This window comes from Anomaloglossus baeobatrachus, chromosome 2 (genome assembly GCF_048569485.1).
Source record: "Anomaloglossus baeobatrachus isolate aAnoBae1 chromosome 2, aAnoBae1.hap1, whole genome shotgun sequence".
Classification (NCBI taxonomy): Eukaryota; Metazoa; Chordata; class Amphibia; order Anura; family Aromobatidae; genus Anomaloglossus; species Anomaloglossus baeobatrachus.
This window is the reverse complement of record NC_134354.1, coordinates 160,491,747-160,516,014: the sequence shown is the minus strand read 5'-3', so window position 1 is coordinate 160,516,014 and position 24,268 is coordinate 160,491,747. Positions and strand designations below refer to the sequence as shown.

The 24,268-nt window shown below is 44.9% G+C and overlaps 1 protein-coding gene across 2 annotated transcripts in view; it reads left to right on the top strand.

Moving 5' to 3' along the window:
• Nucleotides 1-24,268, top strand: part of DHRSX (dehydrogenase/reductase X-linked) — a 405,907-nt gene that overhangs the window by 281,190 nt on the left and 100,449 nt on the right. For both annotated transcript variants that reach the window (XM_075335466.1, XM_075335468.1), the window contains exon 5: nucleotides 844-1,051. In XM_075335466.1, the coding sequence (XP_075191581.1) occupies nucleotides 844-1,051 (208 nt within the window). The remainder of the gene's footprint in view (nucleotides 1-843; nucleotides 1,052-24,268) is intronic.

Sequence of the window (24,268 nt, the reverse complement as noted above, 5' to 3'; positions counted from 1 at the left end):
AAAATTTTGCTGATTGCCACTGCCCCATGGTATAACATTGGGCCAAGTGCTATCCGATAAAACATCTGATAACACTCACCATGTTGTACGCTGGCTATACACTAGTGTGAACACGCCCCAAAGTTAATCTCTCCCCAGATTTCACAATTCAGACTGCATACATTATTAAATAACTCTCAGGTCTGATGAGTCCGGTATACTAGCTTCTAAAATCCTCATCAGAATACTTGTGTCCTGCAATTCAAACTTTTAGTGTACGCTAGCGATCGCATCACAGGTGCGGAGAAGAGGGAGGGAGCACTTTCTTCCCATCTCCTCCGCTGCTTGTCTCTGCGTATATAGCACTGCACCCAGATTACATGTGAGTGCAGTGCGATGTTTCACACACTCCCATAGAGTTGTATGGGGCTGCATTATCCAAGACTCATTCATGGAGTTGTGGGGGGGGGGCGTGAGCGAGACCGCGATTCATTCCGCATGTCACCATGGCATGAGAAATGAATCGCAGATGGACACTGCCCCATAGTTTTGCACTAGAGTGAGAGCAGTCTGATGTTTTATCGGATTGCACTCACTGGTGCAAAACGCAAGTAGAACCAAACCTTAGAAAGATTCATACAACCATTCTGACCTGGATTTCCAAAGTAAGTACACAAGCCTCACCGGGTTCACTCTAACTATGTATGGACTTGTGACATCTAGTTACAGATGGGCTATTAGAACATAATACATACGATTTTCTACTCCAAGTGAAAATTTATTTTTTATTCCACTGTATAACTAATGTAGAAAATTCTGCTAATCTGTAGTAATTTATTTTTAATTTTTATTTATTTTTTGTAGCTGGTGTCATGTTTTTCCCAGAAGAAAGAACTGAAGACGGTTTTGAGGTTCACTTTGGTGTAAATTATTTAGGTCATTTCTTACTGACAAACCTCCTACTGGATACTTTGCGCAAATCTGGAACAAGTGATTTCAATGCTCGGGTCGTCACCGTGTCTTCAGCCACCCACTTTAATGGACAGGTGAACTTTGAGGATCTACAAAGCAGGTAAAATATGGGGAAAAGAATGAAATGTACCCCAAATAAATGAAAGTACATAGTACCACGAACTACTGGAAATGGGCTTCTATGTCAATATGAGCACTATCTCCTCATGGGAGGACACTCAGCTCCTTCATGTTCACATGCTCCCAATCCTGCAGAAAGGCCCATGTTTATCAGTGTATACATTCTCCTACTTTCTAGGCTCATTTTCCATTAACTATTTTCAGAAACATTTAGAGAATTTTATGCCCTGGGCATCAGTTTGAAAAACTGAATTGAAAAGTATTTGTGGCTTATGTATCGGCCAGGATCAAGGCTGTGTGCACACAGTGCTTTGTTTATGCAGTTTTGGTGAAGATTGTGGCCCAAATCTGCACCTTTTACGCCAGTTATGCCAACAGTCTCAATGAGAATTCTGAAGTGTTGTGCACATTTTGCTTTTTTTCCATGCAGATTTGGTGCAGAAAATAATCTGCAGCATGTTAATAGTTGGTGGTCTTTTTCCTGTGTTTTTTAGCCCTTCCAACTATTTACATCATTAAGAAAAACGCATGGCACAAAAAGCACCAAAAACACATGCAGTTTTTGATGCATTTTTCTGCACCAAATCTGTAACCTGTACACGTAGCCTAAAGGCTACTTTACACACTGCGATATCGGTCCCGATATCGCTAGTGTGCGTACCCGCCCCCATCTGTTGCGCGACATGGGCATATCGCTGCCCGTGCCGCACAACATCGCCCAGAGCCGTCACATATACTTACCTGTCCGGCGACGTCGCTGTGACCGGCGAACCGCCTCCTTTCTAAGGGGGCGGTCCGTGCGGCGTCACAGCGACGTCACTGAACCGCCGCCCAATCGCAGCGGAGGGGCGGAGATGAGCGGGACGTAACATCCCGCCCACCTCCTTCCTTCCGCATAGCGGCCGGGAGGCAGGTAGGGAGACGTTCCTCGCTCCTGCGGCGTCACACGCAGCGATGTGTGATGCCGCAGGAACGAGGAACAACCTCGTTACTGCTGAAGTAACGATTTTTGGGAATTAGGACCCGTTTAGCCGATTAGCGATAAATCACGCTTTTGCGACGATTTTACATCGCTGAACGCTGTTACACAAAGCTATATCGCTAACGATTGCGGAAGTGCGTCACCAAAACCGTGACCCCAACGACAAAATTCGGGCGATATCGCAGTGTGTAAAGCCCGCTTAAGACACAATTTCCATCACTGAATTTGAGAGCATTTCATTGTTCACAGCCTCCACTCCTGGAAGTGTATGATCTTACTGCATACTGTCTATATTTTGTACTCAGTAAGCTCCTATACTCCGTCCAGTGGCAGCTGATTTCAGACTGGACTGTGGCAATCAAAGATGATTATATCCTTTGATCTGATGAATATGTAACTCTCGAAAATAAGGGAATCTCTCTGCAGTCAGTATGATGGAAACCAGGGCTGTTTGTTTAACCCTCTCCAAACCAAGAGGTTTTCCGTTTTTGCGCTTTGTTTTTTTTCTTCCCTTCTTCTAAATGCCATTTTTATTTTTCCTTCAACATGGCAGTATAATGTTTTTTATGGGACGAATTGTCGATTTGAAGAACTCCTTTCATTTCACCATTCAGAATACTGGAAAACAGAAAAAAAATACTCCCAGGGCAGCGAAAGTGCAAAAACAACTTGTTTCTGTAATATTTTTTTTGGGGGGTTGTTCTTACGGCACTTATGATGCTCCCACAGCCCCTAACACAGTATGATGTCCCCACAGCCCATCACACATAGTATGCTGGCTTCCAGAGCCCTCTATACACAGTACGGTGGCCTCCACAGCCCACCTCACACAGTATGGTGGCCTCCACAGCTCTCTACACACAGTATGCTGGCCTCCACAGCCCTCCATACACAGTATGGTGGCCTCCACACACAGTATGCTGGCCTCCACAGCCCACCACACACAGAATGCTGGCCTCCACAGCCCACCACACACAGTATGCTGGCCTCCACAGCCCTCAATACACAGTATGCTTGCCTCCACACACAGTTTGATTTTCCTACAATACCCTCCTACAAAGTATGATGGATACCATAGCCCCCTCACTCACAGTATGATGGACTCCCACATTTTAATGGATGCCGCTGCCTACCAAAAAACGTATAATGACCCCATATCCCCACGCACATTATGATGGACTCCATAACCCCCCACACAGTAAGATGATCCCACAACCCCACCCACTACAGTATGATGGCTCCCACAGTACTCTCCATACATTACAATGTTATCTTTACCATACACAGTACGATGGCTCCAACAGTTTTTCCAACTGCTGACAAATGCTACAAATAAACATAGAACTGCTCACCCGGCCACGTTCCCCCAATACACTTGTCCGGTCTGTATGCTGTCAGTACTGAGGTTCCGCACAGCAGGAATGATTTAGTGATGTCTATGTACCTGCTGTGCTGAACTTCATTCACACAGGCTGAATGGTGGAAGAAGAAGCTGATTGTTCTCTATTCTACTATTCCATTCGAATGAGATGCTGGATGAGAAAGGGCTCAACTGTGTAGTGCTCTTTCCAGACCTTTGGCAATCCCTGTCTGTGGGCCAAGCAGCAACAGACAAAGAGCTGGATGTGGCACTTAGGGTGCACTTTTCCGTTTTCTCTTTTAAGGTATTTCTCTATTGTTCTGGTAATATCTGTTTATATTTCTACTCTTAATCTTTCTACACTTAAGTGTTTAAATAGAGATTTTACCCTTAAACAGTAATTAAATTTTATCTTTATAAACAATTTTGTTCAGCATGGAAAAGTATGAAGCTTTGCAAATCACTCTTTTAGGTACATTCTCTTCATTCCATTAAAACTGTAAAAAAAATCCATGTAAATGACTTCCAAACCACAGCTATTCCCCAGTCTATTTTCCATTGACATCAGAACATAGTCAGAGTATAGATGATTGCAGTGAAAAGGCCACTACCTATCTCGTCCATTGACTGTTCCTATGAGAATCATCTGCTGCAGCAGGTTTATTCCCAGAATTAGTGACACCTGACCCATTCCCTGCTATCAAGATGTTGACCCTTTCACTGCTATCTTCTGTACTCCAAATCTCTGATATCAGTGCAGCTAAAGGTAGGCATATAAACCTGGGAAAAAGCATAGGTTTGTAAGCCAATTACATGAATTTTTGTTTAAGGAATGAAAACAAAACCCTTTAAAAAGTTACAATTTTCATACCTTTCCATGCTGGACAAAATTATTTAACGAAATAAAAACGTTTAGTCATTCTTTAAGTAAGAGCTATACCCACAACTTAGTTTGCAGAGCCTTGAATTGTTGATATATTAATAAATGAAATATTTCATGCAACTGCAGTGTCGCAGTGCTGGGTACTATGTTTCTTTGTATTACATAAAAATATGATAGAAATCATTGAATAAAAAAATGAATCATCAGTAGAATTGTTTTGCAAGGTGGAAAATTCACTTTTGGAATTATTTCTTATTGATCCAATGCATCCTGAGTCTATGGGCTCGCCCACACGAGCATGGAAATTGGGCGAGTGTAATCCAGTAGAAAAAAGGATCAATGTTATTCAATGAGGCACAGCAGATCTGTGTTTATTTTCCTCAGCGATTTGACTCAGAAATCAGTAAAGTGTGAGAAAAAAAACAGATGCCATATGAACCATCAGTATGATATCCAATTGAATACAGATCCATTACAATTCTGTAAGATGGGAACCTGTAACTGGTCCTGTAAAAGACGAATAGCTGTTGAGTGAAAAGACGAATTGCACACGGACAGCACATGGGCAACACTCGAGCAGCACATAGACAACACAAGGGCAACACTTGAGCAGCACACGGTAAACACTCGAGCAGCACATGGTAAACACTAAAGCAGCACACGGTAAACACTAAAGCAGCACACGGTAAACACTCGAGCAGCACAAGGTAAACACTCGAGCAGCACACGGACAACACTCAAGCAGCACACGGGCAACACTCGAGCAGCACACGGGCAACACTCGAGTAGCACACGGGCAACACTCAAGCAGCACATGGGCAACACTTAAGCAGCACACGGCCAATACTCAGGTAGCACACGGACAACACTCGAGCAGCACATGGACAGCACACAGATGAGAATGGGACTGATTTTTTTTGTATGGTCGTGTGACTCCAGTCTTATAATGACTAAAAAGCCCAAAGGCTGGGGTCAGATCTAATACATTTTCTAGTATTCACCCTATCTGGCTAGGGTATGAGAGCATTGAACAGTTATAGAACACTGGCTACAATTTTCAAATGTTGTGATATACTTTATGGGATAAACGTGTTAAAGAGGTTTCCACTACTTTTACATTGATAGCTAAACTTTAGGAGAGGTCATCAATGTCTGATTCCACAAGGTCCAACACCCTGCACCCCCGCCAATCAGCTGTCTGCAGTGCTGGCGGCGGCAGTAGGTGGCTGAAAAATGCTCAGTTCCAGAGCTGTCCCATCATCTAATAGCGGCAGTGGGCGGGTACTGCATAGCCACCTCCTTTTGAAATCAATAGGAGGCGGATGTGCAGGCCGCGGCTGCTATCAGAACACAGAGCAGCTCTGGAACTGAGCATTTCCGGCCACCTGCTGCCACCGGCTCCAGAAAAGCTGATCGGCAGAGGTGCCGGGTGTCGGACCTCGGCCAATCAGACATTGATGACCTATCCTAAGCTGTTGTGAATACGTTTTCCAATTTGGGCTCCCTCTTGTGGTCAGTGCTGGCGGTGCAGTTGATTTGTGGAATGAAATTCACACACCTGTAGAGGACTGGCAATCAGGGTCAGACTAGGACTATATAACTGAATAGTTTTCTCTTATTACTTGCCGGTGGTCAATTGCTCCTGTGTGTTAAGGACATTCTGTAAACAGCCCTGCTCACTACCAGAACTCCTCTCATATAAGTGGTCTTTGTACCTCTGCTGTTTGTTTTCCACTTTCTTGTTGTTTTTTTCTGCTTAATACTAAAGGTCCAGTCACACATAACGAGATTGTCAACGAGATCATTACTACGTCACAGTTTCCAGATCGTTGTTAAGTCATTGGTGAGATCGTTGGTGAGATGTCACACAGTCATTTTCCCAACGACTTTAGTAACGATGCAGCAGGGGGGGGGCGGAAAAGGTGACGCGACTACACACCTACGTGTCACACTTTCAGTTCTCATCTAGGTCGTTAACGAGATCGTTGGTAGTAGTCAAACATACAGATCCATCCTGCCCAGCAGGACTCCAAAGAGCCAAAAATGGCCCAGAACATTCAGCAACGACCAACAATCTCACAGCAGGGGGCGAACCGTTGGTATGTGTCAAACATAACGAGATCGCTGGTGAAGTCGTTGTTTTGTCACAGAAACTGTGACATAGCAACGATGTCGTTAGCAATCTCGTTATGTGTGAAGTGACCTTTATGCTTGATTCCTATTTTGTCTGTGTGGTGTTCTTGGTGGAATGGGATCATTCCCTGCTGGGAGTGTCTGTATACTTAGCTCCATGATTCTGCAAGGTATTGTGTTTGTCATGCTTGGTATTAATTCAGTCCCTCATCTGTATTAGTGTTTTTGGATCCCAGTAACATTTGAGTGCTGATTCAGTGGGGGAGAGGTTGTGTGACCTCAGGATTTTTCCATATCAGAAGTGCTGGTATATATTAGGGTTTTTACGGTTTCAGACAGTGCTCCTTCCTATCCTTTTCTATAAAGATAGTTTGGGCTTCACCTTTGCTGAATTTGTTTTTTCTGGCTTTATATTTTGTTTTTCTATATCACTGTAGCCTTTACATGTGGGGGGCTATCTATCTATCTTTGGGGACTGCTCCGAGGCAGATTAGCTTTCTTATATTTCTATCTGTGAGAATATTTAGCTCTCCGGCTGTGTTGAGACGACTAGGTCATCGTAGGCTCGTCCCACAGCTACTTCTAGTTGTGTGTCAGGATTAGGTCTGCAGTCCGTTAAGGTTCCAGCCACTGTTACTATTTGGGATTCTGCATTTTTTTGATCCTCCTCGGTCCCTGAATCATAACACTAAAGGGGGCTTTACACGGTAGCGATATCGCTAGCAATTTCTAGCGATAGCGACCGTGTAAGTACCCGCCCCGTCGCGCATGCGATTGTTTGTGATCGCTGCCGTAGCGAACATTATCACTACGCAGCGTCACACATACTTACCTGGTTGGCGGCGTCGCTGTGACTGCCGAACAATCCCTCCTTCAAGGGGGAGGGACGTTCGGCATCACAGCGACGTCACCGAAACGTCACTAAGCGTCCGGCCAATCAAAGCGGAGGGGCGGAGATGAGCAGGACGTAACATCCCGCCCACCTCCTTCCTTCCTCATTGCGGCTGGCGGCAGGTAAGGAGACGTTCCTCGCTCCTGCGGTGTCACACATAGCGATGTGTGCTGCCGCATGAGCGATGAACCACAACGCTAAACAACCCTTACCAATTTTTGACTGTGGGACGACCTCTCCATGGTGAACGATTTTCACCATTTTTGAGGTCGCCTAAGGTCGCTGGTAAGTATTACACGCTGCGATATCGTTAATGACGCCGGATGTGCGTCACTAACAACTTGACCCCGACGACCAAACATTAACGATATCGTAGCGTGTAAAGCCCCCTTAAGCGTAGGCCATCAGTGTAAAAGTAGTGGACAACCGCTTTAAAACTTGTCTTAAGGATTTAGTGCAGATCCAGTTGCTGAAGAATCTCCAGCTAAATACTTTGCTCTTTTTTAAATTGTTTAATTTTAATAATTGTTGTAATTTGTTTGCTCGTGTGCCTGCATGAACTGAATAATAATGATGAGTTATGCAGGAAATACAAAGTTCTGCTTCCACATTATTACAGTTTGTTATTAAAGTCATTCTAAACCTTTTTGTATTATTTACGGCTCTATCTTCTGTAAATGTTCTTGTACGATATCCTTCTGAGACATGGACACGACGTCACGGTGATGCAGAATGCAGTTAGGGCCGTCTGTGGAAGAAAATATAACACTAGAAAAATTAGGTCACTTCTAGCTACTGTGGAGAAAATGGCAAGCCGAGTAATAGCTCTTGGCAGGAAAAAGGGTAATGTGTTCTGTAGTGTTTGTTTCTACTATAATCACCTATCTCAGCTGGTGACCTTGGGAGAACTGAAATCACATGTCACTTCACATTAGTCTGCAGTGGATGTAGATAGTCACCAAGACAGCTGATCTTATAGCTAAAGACTGCTATAAGATTGTAGGTTGTGATAGGCACCGCTAATCTGCTATTCTAATAGGTTCAGATCACTAAAAATAATATTCCCTAATATTCCTCTATTGGACAATTACACTATTTCCTATTTAAAGGTGATCAGTGACAATATTTTAAAAAAAATGTTTGTAGTCACAGATTCCAGATCACTATTTTTTCTGTATTTTGTCTGTGTGCGCTCCCATTCCTATGGTAGCACTTCTGTTATTTGTGATTCTCAGAATATTAATTGATGAATAAATTGATAGCTCAGTGGTCTTAGTGTCGAGTGTACCTGCTCTATCAGTGACGATTATGTAAGTGCTACAGCAGTGCAAGGTGGCTCAGTGGTTAGCACTGTAGTCTTGCAGTTCTGGGGTCCTGGGTTCGAATCCCACCAAGGACAACATATTCAAGGAGTTTGTATGTTCTACTTGTGTTTGCGTGGGTTTCCTCCGGATACTCCGGTTTCCTCTCACACTCCAAAGATATACAGAGAGGGAATTTAGATTGTGAGCCCCAATGGGGATAGTGTTCCTGATGTATGAAAATCTCTGCGATATATGGAGATATGGAAATATTAGCACTATAAAAAAAAGATTTATTTTATTATTTTTTATATTATCTCATTGGATATATTCATGTCATACAATGTGGATCTATTGACAGGAAAGCATAATATTCTTTTCCTCTTCTCTGTAATGATTATATACATGAGCAAAAAACTTATTCTAGGTTAAATATAATTATATACTTGGTACATAGTGATAAGCGAGCGTGCTCACCACTGCTTGATACTCGATCGAGCATCGAGAGGCTTGAGTATGCTCGTTACTCAACCCTCCCGCCCCACGTGTTTTGCAACTGTTAGACAGCCAATAAACGTAGAGATTGCCTGCCATTCATGGTAATACCGTAGCCATGTTGGCTACTGCCATTACTGTGATTGGCTGGCCGCACTGCGTCATCAGGTCTTATATGAATGTGGTATGCTCAGCACAGTGTCCTCAATTCAGGGAGAGTTGATCTAAGTTAGAGAGCTTAGATTAAAGAGGCATATAGGCAGTGTTTACTTACTATTGCAGTACATTGTATATTGTACACTTGCACCCTATAGTGCCTTTCTTGTGGCACTAAAAGGTGTGTTTTTAACATTTTTTTAACCTAAATAATTAAATAATTTAAAATACGGCATGGGGTCCCTGTATTTTTGATAACTAGCCAAGATAAAGCAGAGAGCTGAGGGCTGATATCAGGCTGGGAAGAACCATGGGTTTTCTACGCCCTTTCCTGCTGAAAAATATCAGCTTGCAGCGACCCCAGAATTGGCACATAACTTAGATGTGCCAATTCTTGTGCCTTGCCCAATTCTTCCCAATTGCCCTTGTCTTGTAGCAATCATTGTAATGGTACTTAGGGTTGTTGTCAACTGTGTAGTGTTAGCTGGCATCAAGCCCTGGTGATAGTATTCGAGAGGTGTCTATCAGACACCCCAATTACTAAGGCAGTAATAAAAAAAACCTCATACACAAGATAGTTTATTTGAATAAAGAGTCACCCAGACTATCCCTTGTTCACCAATTTATTATCAAAAATGTTGCCCCAAAGTTTCATCGTAGTCCTCATTCCCCGAATGCAGTTCCAATGACTGTGAATAGCTGTAATGTACTGCTATTTACAGGTGCTGGATAGTGACGACAACTCTCATCACCTTCTCCGGGTCTCACTGAGCGCAGCATTAAGATGGCGGCCCTGATGAGAGTTATCATCACTACTCGGCGCCTGTGAATAGCTTTACTGCTATGCACAGTTATCATATCTGCATTTAGGGAATATGGACTATGACGTAGCTTCGTGGGAACATTATTTTTATAACAAATTTATGAACGAGGGATAATGTATGAGGGTCTTTATTCAAATAAACTGTTTTTTTCTGTGTGTTTTTTTTAACTGGGTTAGTAATGGGGGTGTTTGACATCAATCCATAAAAATATTAGCCCAATTGCTACTGCATCAGGGCAATCGGGAAAAGTGGGGCAAAGTGTTAGAATTGGCGCATCTAAAAGATGCGCCAATTCTGGGGTGGATGTGGGATGATATTTTTAGGCTGAGAAAGCTCAATATCTATGGACCATTCCAGCCTGATAATATCAGCCCTCAGATGTCTGCTTTATCATGGCTAATTATCAAAAATAAGGAGGATGTCACATCATTATTTATTTATCTACTTAACCAGTACAGAAAACTACACACGCAAGGCATTAATTTTCAGACTGATATTTATGTGCTTTGCGTTTGTAATTTACTGTAGTTGTTAAATAAATAAATAAAAAGAATATGTTCGGTTCCCCCTATTATTGATAACCATCCAAGGTAAAGCAGACAGCTGGGGTTGATATTACCAGGCTGAGAAGGTCCATGGATATTCCGAGCCTAAAAATAATAGCCCGCAGCTACACCACAATTGGTGCATCCATTAGATGCATCAATTGTACTGCTTTGCCCAGCTCTTCCCAATTGCACTGTGTGATGGCAATATTGGGTAATATTTTTGGGTGTTGATGTTAGCTGTGTAATGTCAGCTGGTGTCAAGCCAAGGGATTAGTAATTGAGAGGTGTATATCAGACAATGCCATTACTAACCCAATAAATTAAAAAAAAACACACACAGGAAAAAATTGTTTATTTGAATAAAGACTCTCCAACATTATCCTTCGTTCATCAATGTATTATCAAAAATGTTCCCACGAAGCTCCTTTTTCTTAGTTCACATTCCCCAAATGCAGTTCCTGAAATTGGGAATAGCAGTAAGTTACAGCTATTCACAAGCGCCGGGTAGTGCTGACAACTCTCATAAGTGCCGCTGGGTATCGCTGTGCACAGTATTGAGGCGGCAGCTCTAAAGAGAGTTGCCACTACTCTGCATCTGTAAATAGCTGTACTTTACCACTATAGTCACAGTCACCGAAGCTGCATTCGGGGAATGTAGGCTACAACGGAACTTCATAGAATAAATTGGTAAAGGAAGGATCGTGTGGGGAGTCTATATTCAAATAAACGTTTTTTGTTTTTTTTATTACTGCGTCAGTAAAGAGGGTGTCTGATAGTCACCTCCCCATTACTAACCACTAGGCTTGATACCATCTGACATTACACAGCATAACCAAAAAATTACACATAAATAACAAAAAATATTGCCCTGATTGCCATCGCACCAGGGCAATTGGGAACAGCCATACAAAGCACTAGAATTGACAAATCTAATGTGAATCACCAATTCTGGGACAGCTGCGGGCCAGTATTTTTAGGCTCAGAAGGGCCAAATATCCATGAACCTTCCCAGTCTGATAATATTAGCCCCCAGCTGCCTGCTTTACCGTGGCTGGTTATGAAAAATATTGGAAACCCCGTATCATTTTTTATTATTATTATTATTATTATTATTATGTATTTTGTTCTCAGCAGCGACCTAGGAGTCAGAGACGTGTCCAGGTGTCTTCTCCATGCTTTTCCTATTCCATTGAATGCTTTTACCATTCATTTCAGTTTTTTTCCTGCCCCCTCCTGTTCGGGCCTTGTGGAATAATGCTTGAGTTTCCCATTGACTTCCATTATAGTCATTACTCGAGTCCAGCCTGTCCATACGTCCGACCTGCGCAATTCGAGTACCTAATGTTCGAGCATTTTAGTGCTCATTCATCACTAAAGGTGTTTATGAGATGACCCAGATAGGTGTTTTATGGAGATAGGTAGAAAGCAGAGCAGCAAGCCCGCCTAGAAAGGTTAGGCACAGGCGTGCTCAAGTTTAGGTTTAGATATCCCTTTGAGCTGAGACCAGAGACTGATAAGAGGTCCAGCAATGTTGTTAGCCTCTATTATACCTCCAAGTACTTGTATATGCAATGTTGGCATTTGGCAGCAGCAAAAGAAAGTAAAGAAGGAGACTTGGAGTACATGCCACTGCCATTTGGTTCTTGGCCAGATCTATAGGAGGTATTTGCAATTAAACTTGTGAGAGATAGACACAGAACAGCAACGGCGTTTGGCATGATTACACCCAGGAGAGGAAGAGGCAGCACCAGCTGCTAATCAGGATACAGAAGATGGAGAGATTAATCTCTCTATCTCTCTAACTTCTCCGTTGCCTGTCTCTGCATATATCGGACTGTACATAGATGACATCCAAGTGCAGTCCAATGGTTTACACAGTATGGATGTGCGTGATCCAAGATATGCTACCAGTTGTAGAATTCTTTGATTTTTTTTTTCCTCAGTCCACATAGAGCTGAGAAAAATCAACTCTATTGGTCCATGAAAAAAATTGGACCATACTCAAATGACTTCCGAATGCAGTCAGATTTTCACAGACTAACATAGAGAAGGTAGAGAACCTTTTTTTTCTTCTCCACCATTGAGAAAATTGGATCACACACTGATCAAAAATTAGCATGATCAAGCCAATTTTATCAGATCTAGAGAAAACATTTGTGTGACCCTAACCTAATAGTGGTATTTTAAGAGCTGTCATAAACCAACAAACTTGATATAGAAGAGCCCCAGGAGACAGACTTACGTATGACACATCAACAAAAGCGAGTGAGAAAAGGAGGTGATGTGCGAGTGGAAGGCACTAAATATATTTGGTGAAGTATGAGAGGATTCAATAGAGGAAAAAAATTGTGACCAAGATTAGGGATGATCGAATACTTCGATCATTCGGCTTCGCTAATATTTTCAGAATACCTCGCCGCTATTCGACTATTCGCAAATATTCGATGCGCAATGTAAGTCTATGGGAAACCCGAATAACAACTATTTGGGCTTCCCATAGACTTACATTGCGCATCGAATAGTTGACTAACTAAGATACAATATGAAAATTTTCAATAAGAGAGCGCGATCGACTGTTTAGAAGGTGGAAGACAAGTCTCAAAGGAAGAGTACATTGTAGTGTTGTGTTGAGGCTTTGGCAGCTAATAAACATAAGTGACAATTCAATGGAAATATGAGGATTGATCAAAAAGAGTGGTAGAGGAGGCTAGACTGTAAATATGTCAGAGCAAATCAGAGAGAAAATTTGGTTTCATCCATTCATTCATTCCATTGTTCCCCAACTCCAGTCCTCAAGAGCCATTTACAGATCATGTTTTCAGGATTTCCTTACCATTGACCAGGCGATAATTCCATCACTTGTGCAATATTAATGAAAATCTGGAAAACATGATTTTTCCGTGTCTCTTGAGGACTGGAGTTGGGGAACACTGCTTTATAGGTTGATGTGTTATGGAGGCATTCTCACCCAGTTGGATTACTTCTAAACAAGGAGCACCTTAGAGAGCATCATACGGCAGCACATGAAGTAGAGTCACAATGGAAACTGTCTTCCAGTATACAGCCTCCTGCACATGGGTCTGTGTGCCGCCCCCGTGCCAGCAGCCAGCGCTGATCTGATCCGGGGCCTACGGTATGGCTCGAGGGGTTCCCCGGAATCAGGGGTCGCGCGGACACTCCGAATAAAAGGGGGACGTATTTGTACGGGATTGATTGTAGAATGTCTGTGACACCACCCACGGTGTGTGGTGAGGTGGGACACCACCGCTGCTGTTGTGGGATACCCGGGGGAGATGGAATGGCAGCCGGATGTTAACCCCTCCGTGGGTAGGCATGGTTGCCCCGGGGCTCATTGTCTCTGTGCAGGGTTTGGTGTTGCAGGGCCTTGCACGCCCAGATGAACCAGGGGATAGTTGGTTACTCACAATTGAATGAATCACAGGAGTCTTTTGGTAAACCAAGGTGCTGGTGGCCCCGGCCTCCGCGGCCGGCTGCACTCTGGACCTCTCACCCGGGCTGGTGGTCTCTGTCCTTTCCTCTGCACTGTTTTGTGTATTGTGGGCTGCCTGGTTTGGAACTCAGGAGTCCGTTCCCGGCTTTCTGTGTGCCTAAGGAGCCGTGCCCGCTGACGCTGACCCATGGGATCTATGGGCCCTGGTTGTTGCCCTATCCCTCTCTGTGGGTGGTTGTGTGCTTTTGGGACTTTGGTATGGACAGGACCTGTAATCCTGCCATCAATCGGTTGATTAGCTAGGCCGTTGGTTCTGGTCCTGGCTTCAGGGTCCAAGTACCCCCTCTGTGCATGGTTTCCGGTCAGGTCTCCGGTGTAGGTACCGGTGGGCTCCAACCCTTCTCTGGTCCTCTTCGGATCTGCCGAGCCGTCTTCCTGTCTCCTGCTGATGGAGACCACTGTCTGCCACCTAGCCAAGGTACTAGGGCTCCGACCCTGGCACCGTTCAACTTGAACTTCCTCTGCTGGAGCTACACCTAGCTCCAGCCCACACTCCTCTCAACTTGAACTCAAAGCTAATCTACTTGTTTTCCCGCCCCGGGCTGTCTAGACCCCGAGGTGGGTGTTTCCTTACCGCCTTGTCCCGCCCACTGGTGTGCCTGTCTTGCCCTGAGGGTGGGTGACTAGGGTTTCACGTCGGCTGTATGTCACCTAGGTGAGGGAAGATGTTATGCGGGGGCCTGTGTGTGACTACCTGGTTTTGCCAGGGCGTCACATCTGCAGGTATATGTGGAAATAAATGTATTATAAACTGTCACCTGCATATAAGAAAATCTTCATCCTTATATACCTTCTAGAAAAATGCTCCTTAATCCATTAGTAAAGATTTTTTGAAATGAGTTAACACTGAATGTTGTGTAGAATAATAATTGGCCAGGCAATGTCTTCTTCAAAAGGGTCACCTCCATATTAATGCTCAAATTTCAGTCTTAGATTTAAATTTTATTTCATTCAGCAGAAAAACAACATATATATAAAATCTCTAAAAGCAATTTTAACTTTATCTAAAAAATAGTTTAGAATTGAAGGTCTTGTTTTCGATTACCACGGGGGTAATGTGCCTCTGCAGAAAAGGATTACGAAAGGCTCAGAAAATCCACTTGATGTTACCTTCTGAGAAAATAGGGGGCATTAAGTGTTAGCCAAGATTACATCAATCTTGTCGGCCGGGCTTTTGATGGTAATTTCACGTGTAAGAACTTTGGGGAACAAAAAATATTGTAACATTTGTATATAAAGGTATTAAGTGATGCTGTCATCTGCGCAGATCGATAAATGGATCAATATGGTAGAACTCTGCCCCCTGAGTGTGCTGTTTAGATCGTATTCTGCAGATTGATTTGTTCTTCTCGCTCTTACTGTATGACTCAAGCTGTGGAGAAAATACAAGCTTGTCTTCTTGGAATTTTGATGAAATAGTTTTTGTGCATTTACTTGAAACTTGTTACTCAGCAATCTTAGAAAAAGTAAACTTCTTTCTATCATTTATATACCATTATCTATCATTTTATTACATGCCCTGATTTGCCTGTGGATCAAAACCCCATCCAACAAAACAAGCTCTTCAGTGTACATAAAATAAAATGTGACGCTGTTAATTTATATGATCATTAAATGGGTTATCCGGCTTATTTTGAGTTTTTTTCATTATTACCCTATTGGGCTACATTGGGGCAGGTAAGTAGATAGAGACCACTTACCTGCCCTGCTGTCAGCCCCTCTCCCCCGGCTCAGAGTGTTCATGTGACCGCTCCTGCCGCGATTTTGCTGCTGGGCAGGGCCATGTTGACATGCAAATGTGGAAACAGCATGTCGCCGCCCTGCTGGGCGGGTACTGTGTGTGGAGTCCCCGCCCCCTTCCCTGTACCCTCCCACACATTCCCCCGCACCCCGTACTTTGCCCACAACCTCCCCCTGCACTTCTGTGGGACCCGTGACCTGGGGGCGGGGCCTGGCGGCGACTGCTGTGGTGTCAGCGCCAGCATCGGGCCCCTGCTCAGGATCACACATTCAAATATACCGGCATCACAGATCACAGATGCCGGTACATTTGAAAGTGCTGATGAGAAGGAGTATTGCGATTCTCATCACTGCCCCGCTGTCTGTGCTCTCTGCAGCACAGCGGTGACATCACTACTGTGCGGATATGTCCAGAGCACAGACAGCGGACGAACGTGCAGGAGCGGCAGGGACCGAGGACGGGTGAGTATGTACTCCCTACATGTGTTCCCTATGGGGGTAGGGGGGGTCGGTGCAGAGCGCCGTGTGTGCGTGCAGTGCAGAGCCTGATGTGTGTATGCGGTGCAGAGCCTGATGTGTGTATGCGGTGCAGAGTCTGATGTGTGTATGCGGTGCAGAGCCTGATGTGTGTATGCGGTGCAGAGCCCGATGTGTGTATGCGGTGCAGAGCCCGATGTGTGTATGCGGTGCAGAGCCCGATTTGTGTATGCGGTGCAGAGCCCGATGTGTGTATGCGGTGCAGAGCCCGATGTGTGTATGCGGTGCAGAGCCTGATGTGTGTATGCGGTGCAGAGCCAGATGTGTGTATGCGGTGCAGAGCCCGATGTGTATATGCGGTGCAGAGCCTGATGTGTGTATGCGGTGCAGAGCCCAATGTGTATATGCGGTGCAGAGCCTGATGTGTGTATGCGGTGCAGAGCCCGATGTATATGCGGTGCAGAGCCTGATGTATTTGCGGTGCAGAGCCTGATGTGTGTGTGCGGTGCAGAGCCTGATGTGTGTATGCGGTGCAGAGCCTGATGTGTGTATGCGGTGCAGAGCCCGATGTGTGTATGTGGTGCAGAGCCCGATGTGTGTATGCGGTGCAGAGCCTGATGTGTGTATGCGGTGCAGAGCCTGATGTGTGTATGCGGTGCAGAGCCCGATGTGTATATGCGGTGCAGAGCCTGATGTGTGTATGCGGTGCAGAGCCCGATGCATATGCGGTGCAGAGCCTGATGTATATGCGGTGCAGAGCCTGATGTGTGTGTGCGGTGCAGAGCCCGATGTGTGTATGCGGTGCAGAGCCCGATGTGTGTATGCGGTGCAGAGCCCGATGTGTGTATGCGGTGCAGAGCCCGATGTGTGTATGCGGTGCAGAGCCTGATGTGTGTATGCGGTGCAGAGCCCGATGTGTATGTGGTGCAGAGCCTGATGTGTGTATGCGGTGCAGAGCCTGATGTGTGTATGCGGTGCAGAGCCTGATGTGTGTATGCGGTGCAGAGCCCGATGTGTATATGCGGTGCAGAGCCTGATGTGTGTATGCGGTGCAGAGCCCAATGTGTATATGCGGTGCAGAGCCTGATGTGTGTATGCGGTGCAGAGCCCGATGTATATGCGGTGCAGAGCCTGATGTATTTGCGGTGCAGAGCCTGATGTGTGTGTGCGGTGCAGAGCCTGATGTGTGTATGCGGTGCAGAGCCTGATGTGTGTATGCGGTGCAGAGCCCGATGTGTGTATGTGGTGCAGAGCCCGATGTGTGTATGCGGTGCAGAGCCTGATGTGTGTATGCGGTGCAGAGCCTGATGTGTGTATGCGGTGCAGAGCCCGATGTGTATATGCGGTGCAGAGCCTGATGTGTGTATGCGGTGCAGAGCCCGATGCATATGCGGTGCAGAGCCTGATGTATATGCGGTGCAGAGCCTGATGTGTGTGTGCGGTGCAGAGCCCGATGTGTGTATGCGGTGCAGAGCCCGATGTGTGTATGCGGTGCAGAGCCCGATGTGTGTATGCGGTGCAGAGCCCGATGTGTGTATGCGGTGCAGAGCCTGATGTGTGTATGCGGTGCAGAGCCCGATGTGTATGTGGTGCAGAGCCTGATGTGTGTATGCGGTGCAGAGCCTGATGTGTGTATGCGGTGCAGAGCCCGATGTGTGTATGCGGTGCAGAGCCTAATGTGTATGCGGTGCAGAGCCTGATGTGTGTATGCGGTGCCGAGCCTGATGTGTGTATGCGGTGCAGAGCCTGATGTGTGTATGCGGTGCAGAGCCTGATGTGTGTGTGCGGTGCAGAGCCTGATGTGGGGCTGTTATTTGCAATGCTGTAGTGATAACAGGTCAGGTGCTGGGGCAGAATATACTGACAGGGACTGTGTGTGCAGGGGGCGGGAAGGGGGCGAGGCTGGACACTGGGGAGGGGCTGGACACTGAGGCCGGGCGGTGCCAGCTCTGACTGAGGTTTTGCACAGGAAGTGGTCAGTTTGCTGGAGCTGAATGTAAACAAGGAGCTGCAGAGAATAAAGGGATAATTCAAGAGGAACAAAAGTTAGAAAACAAAAAATAATAATGTAGAAGTTTTTTATATAACAATACAGCACAGATTAGCTTAAACTCAAAAAATTTTGTTACGTCGGACAACCCCTTTAAGGCTACTGATCCTAAGCCTGAGGAGAGAAGGTTGCAGTCTGTCAATTTAAAATTAGGAGATTAAATGCTATTAGAATCTATTAATAATGTAACTGTGGGGGATTTTTTTATGCAATTATATGGATCTTTGTGTTATGGAAAAGATTACTTCTAGGTCACACCTGTGGCATAACTAGAGTTTGATGGGCCCCGGTGCAGTGTTTGGACCTGTGTTCCCCCCCAACCGTACACCAACACTCGGGGTACGGGATAATGATGCCGACACTTGGGGTATAGGATAGTGTTGCTCACACCTGGCTCTTTTCCTCAGCATTCATGTTTCCCATGATCTGAAATCCCTCTTTCTATCAGCACCCAGCTTCCTTATGTTCTGATATCCATCTTGCCCTCAGTCTGCACCTTCCCCATGCTCTGCTACACATCTTTCCCCCAGCATGCAGCTTTCCCATGCTGTGATATACATCTTTCCCTTAGCACCCAGCTTTCCCATGATATCCGAGCATGGGAAAGCTGGGTGCTGAGGGAAAGATGTATAGCAGAGCATGGGAAAGCTGGGTGCTGAGGAAAAGAGCCTCTTTCCCTCAGCACAAAAGTTTCCCATCCCATGCTTTTATCTTTATCTCATATTTAGCTCTTCAAATACTATAATGGCCCTCACATAGCCTTCCACATAGTATAATGGTTTCTGACATAACACTTCATATATTAGAATGCAGCCCCCATAGCCCTTCATATTGTATTATGCAGCCCACATACTGTTTAATGCACACCCATAGCCCTCCATATATTATAATGCAGTCCCATAGTCCTGCATATTATATTATCCAGCCCCCATTCCTCGTTGTTTTATAATGCAGCCCCATAATCCTCCATATTATATTATGCAGCCCCCATACCATTTAATGCAGCCCCATAGTGCTCCATGTATTATAATGCAGCCTCTGTAGTCCTCCATGTATTATAATGCAGGTCCATAGTCCTCCATATTTTGTTATGCAGCCCCATAGTCCTCCATATTATATTATGCAGCTCCCATAACATTTAATCCACCCCCATAGGCCTCTGGCCACCGTGAACTCACGGATTGAAAACAATAAACAAGTCCTCACCTCTCCTCGTTCCCCCACTGCTTCGGTCAGAGCGTCCTTCCGTCCTGTGCTCTGCATGTCTCAGCTCAGCAGTGTGTACTAGTGACGTCACCGCTCTCTGCTGCACTGAGACGTCAAGTGCAGGCACATTACATGGGGAGAATGATGAAGGATGGAGCAGAGCCCTCCACTCCATCCTTCATCATTACTTCGTGCGATGACGGGCAAGGGCCTGCAGGCAAGGGGGGCCTGGTGCTAGCACCTGATGCACGGGCCCCATAGCAGCTGCATAGTCTGCCACTGAACAGCGCAGCTCCTCTCTCACTGAGAGGAGCCAGCTGCTTCTCTGCAGGGTGGGCGCTGGGCCCCTAACCCTACCAGGCTCGGTCACAGTGGCGATCTCTGTGACTGCTATCGTTACACTCCTGGGTCACACATAGATCAAGATTCCTTAAGCAAGCCACAGCGGGTTATCAACATGTGAATAGGGATTTATCTGGAAGCTGATCCACAGCATGCCATTCTGCACCTCAGAGGGTCTGTTTCAGATTTTTGTGATGAGTAAACTCTAGAGACAATAGTGAAATAGGGTCTTATTTAGATAAATGGTGTCAAGAATTGAGGAAAGCTGCTCACAAGGTTATGGTTGTGTCACACGACCACAGATTGTGGTTTGTCCTGATGAAAAGTGTGAAACTTCAAAACGCGTTGACAAAAACTGCTTTTGATCCACCCAAATCTTTGTCTTCATCTATTCTAAAGCTCCCTTCATCCAGGCAGTGCAGGTTTTTACCATTCTTCTCTTTTTCTGGCAGTTTCAGATTTTTGGAAAAATCCTGTCATGTAAACATTTCCTTAGAGTTTCGGCCTCAAAATGATCATAACTTGTAGCTTGATTTGCACACCCAGGTACAATGATTGCCGCCAATATGGTGCTGTCATAGTCACGCCTGTGCTACCTACATCTTCTTGGCCAGCCGTTTACTTGACTTTATAGCCGCCTACCCTCTATAGTCTCGGCCACTCCTTTAGTGCAGCTGCCTAAATATTTTGCATAGAGCGGTCATTAGGGGAGGGGTCTCCAAGGTAACCTTTCACCAATAGAATCCTGCCCCACCTCCTATTTGCTCCCAATGGTGCACCGAGAGTCGTGCTTTATGAATTTGCAATCAGTAAGATGGAACTGACATTGTCATATGCCACCTGTATCAGCCGAACAGCAGGACATGTCTTTTCCCTCAATAGTCACTGTCTCCTGAATTGGGGCCTTATCATTTATTAGTTTGGGGCTTCTTGCTGACTGTGCACAGATGGGCAGTATATCCAAGTCCTGCACCCAGTTACATCATATCAAAAGTCCAAAATTTTGCCCTTGTACAGCAGCAGTGCTTTCAAACAAAATTAAAGGACTTAACCAGGCAGTAGGCTCACATTGTCAAGAAAAAAGTGTCCGCATCTCCTTTCAAGAAAAATAGGTACTTAACTGCGGTATACATTCCTGCTCCATGTCTTCCATCTGTTTGGTGTGTCAGCTCTTCATGGTTGACGTTTGGCTTATTGCTACTGTCGGGAGCCACCGTTTGTTCTCATTAACCCCTTCTCCATTTTTACGTAATATTTTGCCATAGTTTATAGGTAATGTCTGTGAACTGCCGTGCTATTATGTCACAATGATAATTAGCACTCTAAAATAGTTTAACGCATTGCTGATTTAAGGCTGCTTTACACACTGCGATATCAGTATCGATATCGCCATCGTGCGTACCCGCGCCCATCGGTTGTGCGACACAGGCAAATCTCTGCCCGTGTTGCACAACATCGCCCAGACCCGTCACACTACTTACCTTCCCTGCGACGTCGCTGTGACCGGCGAACCGCCTCCTTTCTAAGGGGGCGGTTCGTTCAGCGTCACAGCAACGTCACAGCAGCATCACTGAACCGCCGCCCAATAGAAGTGGCAGGTAAGGAGATGTTCCTCGTTCCTGCGGTGTCACACGGAGCGATGTGTGCTGCCACAGGAACGAGGAACAACTTCGTTACTGCTGCAGTAACGATATTTGAGAATGGACCCCCATGTCGCCGATGAACGATTTTGCACATTTTTGCAACGATGCAAGATAACTCATAGGTGTCACACGCAACGGCATCGCTACAGCGGCCGGATGTGTGTCTTAAAATCCGTGACCCCAACGAGATCGCTGTAGCGATCTCGTAGCGTGTAAAGCCCGCGTTAGACATATTCTTCCAATTGATTTTTCTCTCATTTTGCTTTCTGAAAGATTTATTTTTCCCCATTGCCATATGAGGACCTGTATGATTGCGTGTTGAGTTTAGTTTGGCATTACACCATTCACCTTACCATATAATATTCTGAAAAATAAGAAACAAAAATAAATTTAAGGAGTAAATAGTCCTCTATTTAGTTGCAACTGCACCTACTCCTCCTCCTTAGAAAGCATATAAAGCATCCCAGTATTAAAACAATAAAAAAACCTTTCACATACTAAAAACAAGAACAAAAATACACAAACAAGTCTCCTACTGTTAAATAGTGGTATACATCGGAGCCAAACATTATTCATCATTGATTTTCACAAAAACCACCAAATTCCCATAATCCAGGTAGGTGTACACAACCAAAGCAGAGTTTGATTAGAGTAGCATCAGTTATTCTCAGAGGAAGAGCAAAAGAAAATTAAGTTTCTCCACTTTTTCCATTATGTCAGTCTGTGAAAATGGGATGGCACTTGATGTCATATGAGTGCGGACTGATGTTTTTAACGGACCCATAGATTTTCATTCCCGATTTTTTATTTGAGACGCTAATCAAAATCAGACATGTGCATAGCCCCATAGAATCCAAGGGTATGAGTGCTTTCCACGAACACCAAGGGTATAAATGCTGTCCATGAACACCAAAGGTATGCGTGCTTTCCATGAACACCAAGGGTATGAATGCTGTCCATGAGCACCAATGGAATAAGTAATGTCCATGAACACCAAGGGTATGAGTGCTGTCCATGAGCACCAATGGAATAAGTAATGTCCATGAACACCAAGGGTATGAGTGCTGTCCATGAACACCAAGGGTATGAGTGTTGTCCATGAACACCAAGGGTATGAGTGCTGTCCATGAACACCAAGGGTATGTATGCTGTCCATGAACACTAAGGGTATTAGTGCTGTCCATGAACACCAAGGGTATATATGATGTCTATGAACACTAAGGGTATGAATGCTGTCCATGAAAACCAAGGGTATGTATGCTGTCCATGAACACCAAGGGTATGTATGATGTCCATGAACACCAAGGGTATAAATGCTTTCCATGAATACCAAGGGTATGTATGCTGTCCATGAACACCAATGGAATGAGTGCTGTCCATGAACACCAAGGGTATGCATGTTGTCCATGAACACCAAGGGTATAAGTGCTGTCCATGAACACCAAGCGTATGTATGCTGTCTATGAACACCAAGAGTATGAGTGCTGTCTATGAGCACCAATGGAATAAGTAATGTCCATGAACACCAAGGGTATGAGTGCTGTCCATGAACACCAAGGGTATGAGTGCTGTCCATGAACACCAAGGGTATGAGTGCTGTCCATGAACACCAAGGGTATGTATGCTGTCCATGAACACTAAGGGTATTAGTGCTGTCCATGAACACCAAGGGTATGTATGATGTCCATGAACACCAAGGGTATAAATGCTTTCCATGAATACCAAGGGTAGGTATGCTGTCCATGAACACCAATGGAATGAGTGCTGTCCATGAACACCAAGGGTATGCATGTTGTCCATGAACACCAAGGGTATAAGTGCTGTCCATGAACACCAAGGGTATGTATGCTGTCTATGAACACCAAGGGTATGAGTGCTGTCTATGAACACCAATGGAATGAGGGCTGTCCATGAACACCAATGGTATGCATGTTGTCCATGAACACCAAGGGTATGGATGCTGTCCATGAACACCAAGGGTATGTATGCTGTCCATGAACACCAAGGGTATGTATGCTTTCCAGGAACACCAAGGGTATGAATGCTGTCCATGAACGCCAAGGGTATGTATGTTGTCCATGAACACCAAGGGTATGAGTGCTGTCCATGAACACCAAGGGTATGAATGCTGTCCATGAACACCAAGGGTATGTATGCTGTCTATGAACACCAAGGTTATGAATGCTGTCCATGAACACCCTGTGCACAAGCCCTTAGGTGGTACATCTAATTAGCCTAATTCCCACACTCACATGGTGTTAGGTCATTACAGTATAAGGCCGGTTTCACACATCAGTTTTATCTCCTCATTCATGAAAAATGGTTTGTGTTTTTTCAGTGTGCTACCCTATAAATGGTCCATGTTGCATCCACCATTCTCATATGAGGAAAAAAATTCTTCACCTCTCCTATTCATTAAACAGTAAAATATGGACTGCATATGGGTAATCTTTTTTTTCATGAGGTCATTAACTTGCATTGGTGAGTTTGATCTAAACACTGATCAAATTAGGACAGGTCTCCATCTTTTGTGTTGCGGACAATCATCCACAAAAAAGGCGATATGAAAAGGCACATTAATTGTAATAGGTTCTTGATCTAGCTATAAATAGAACAGATAGCACACGTACCGAACAATCTGATATGATACCGAA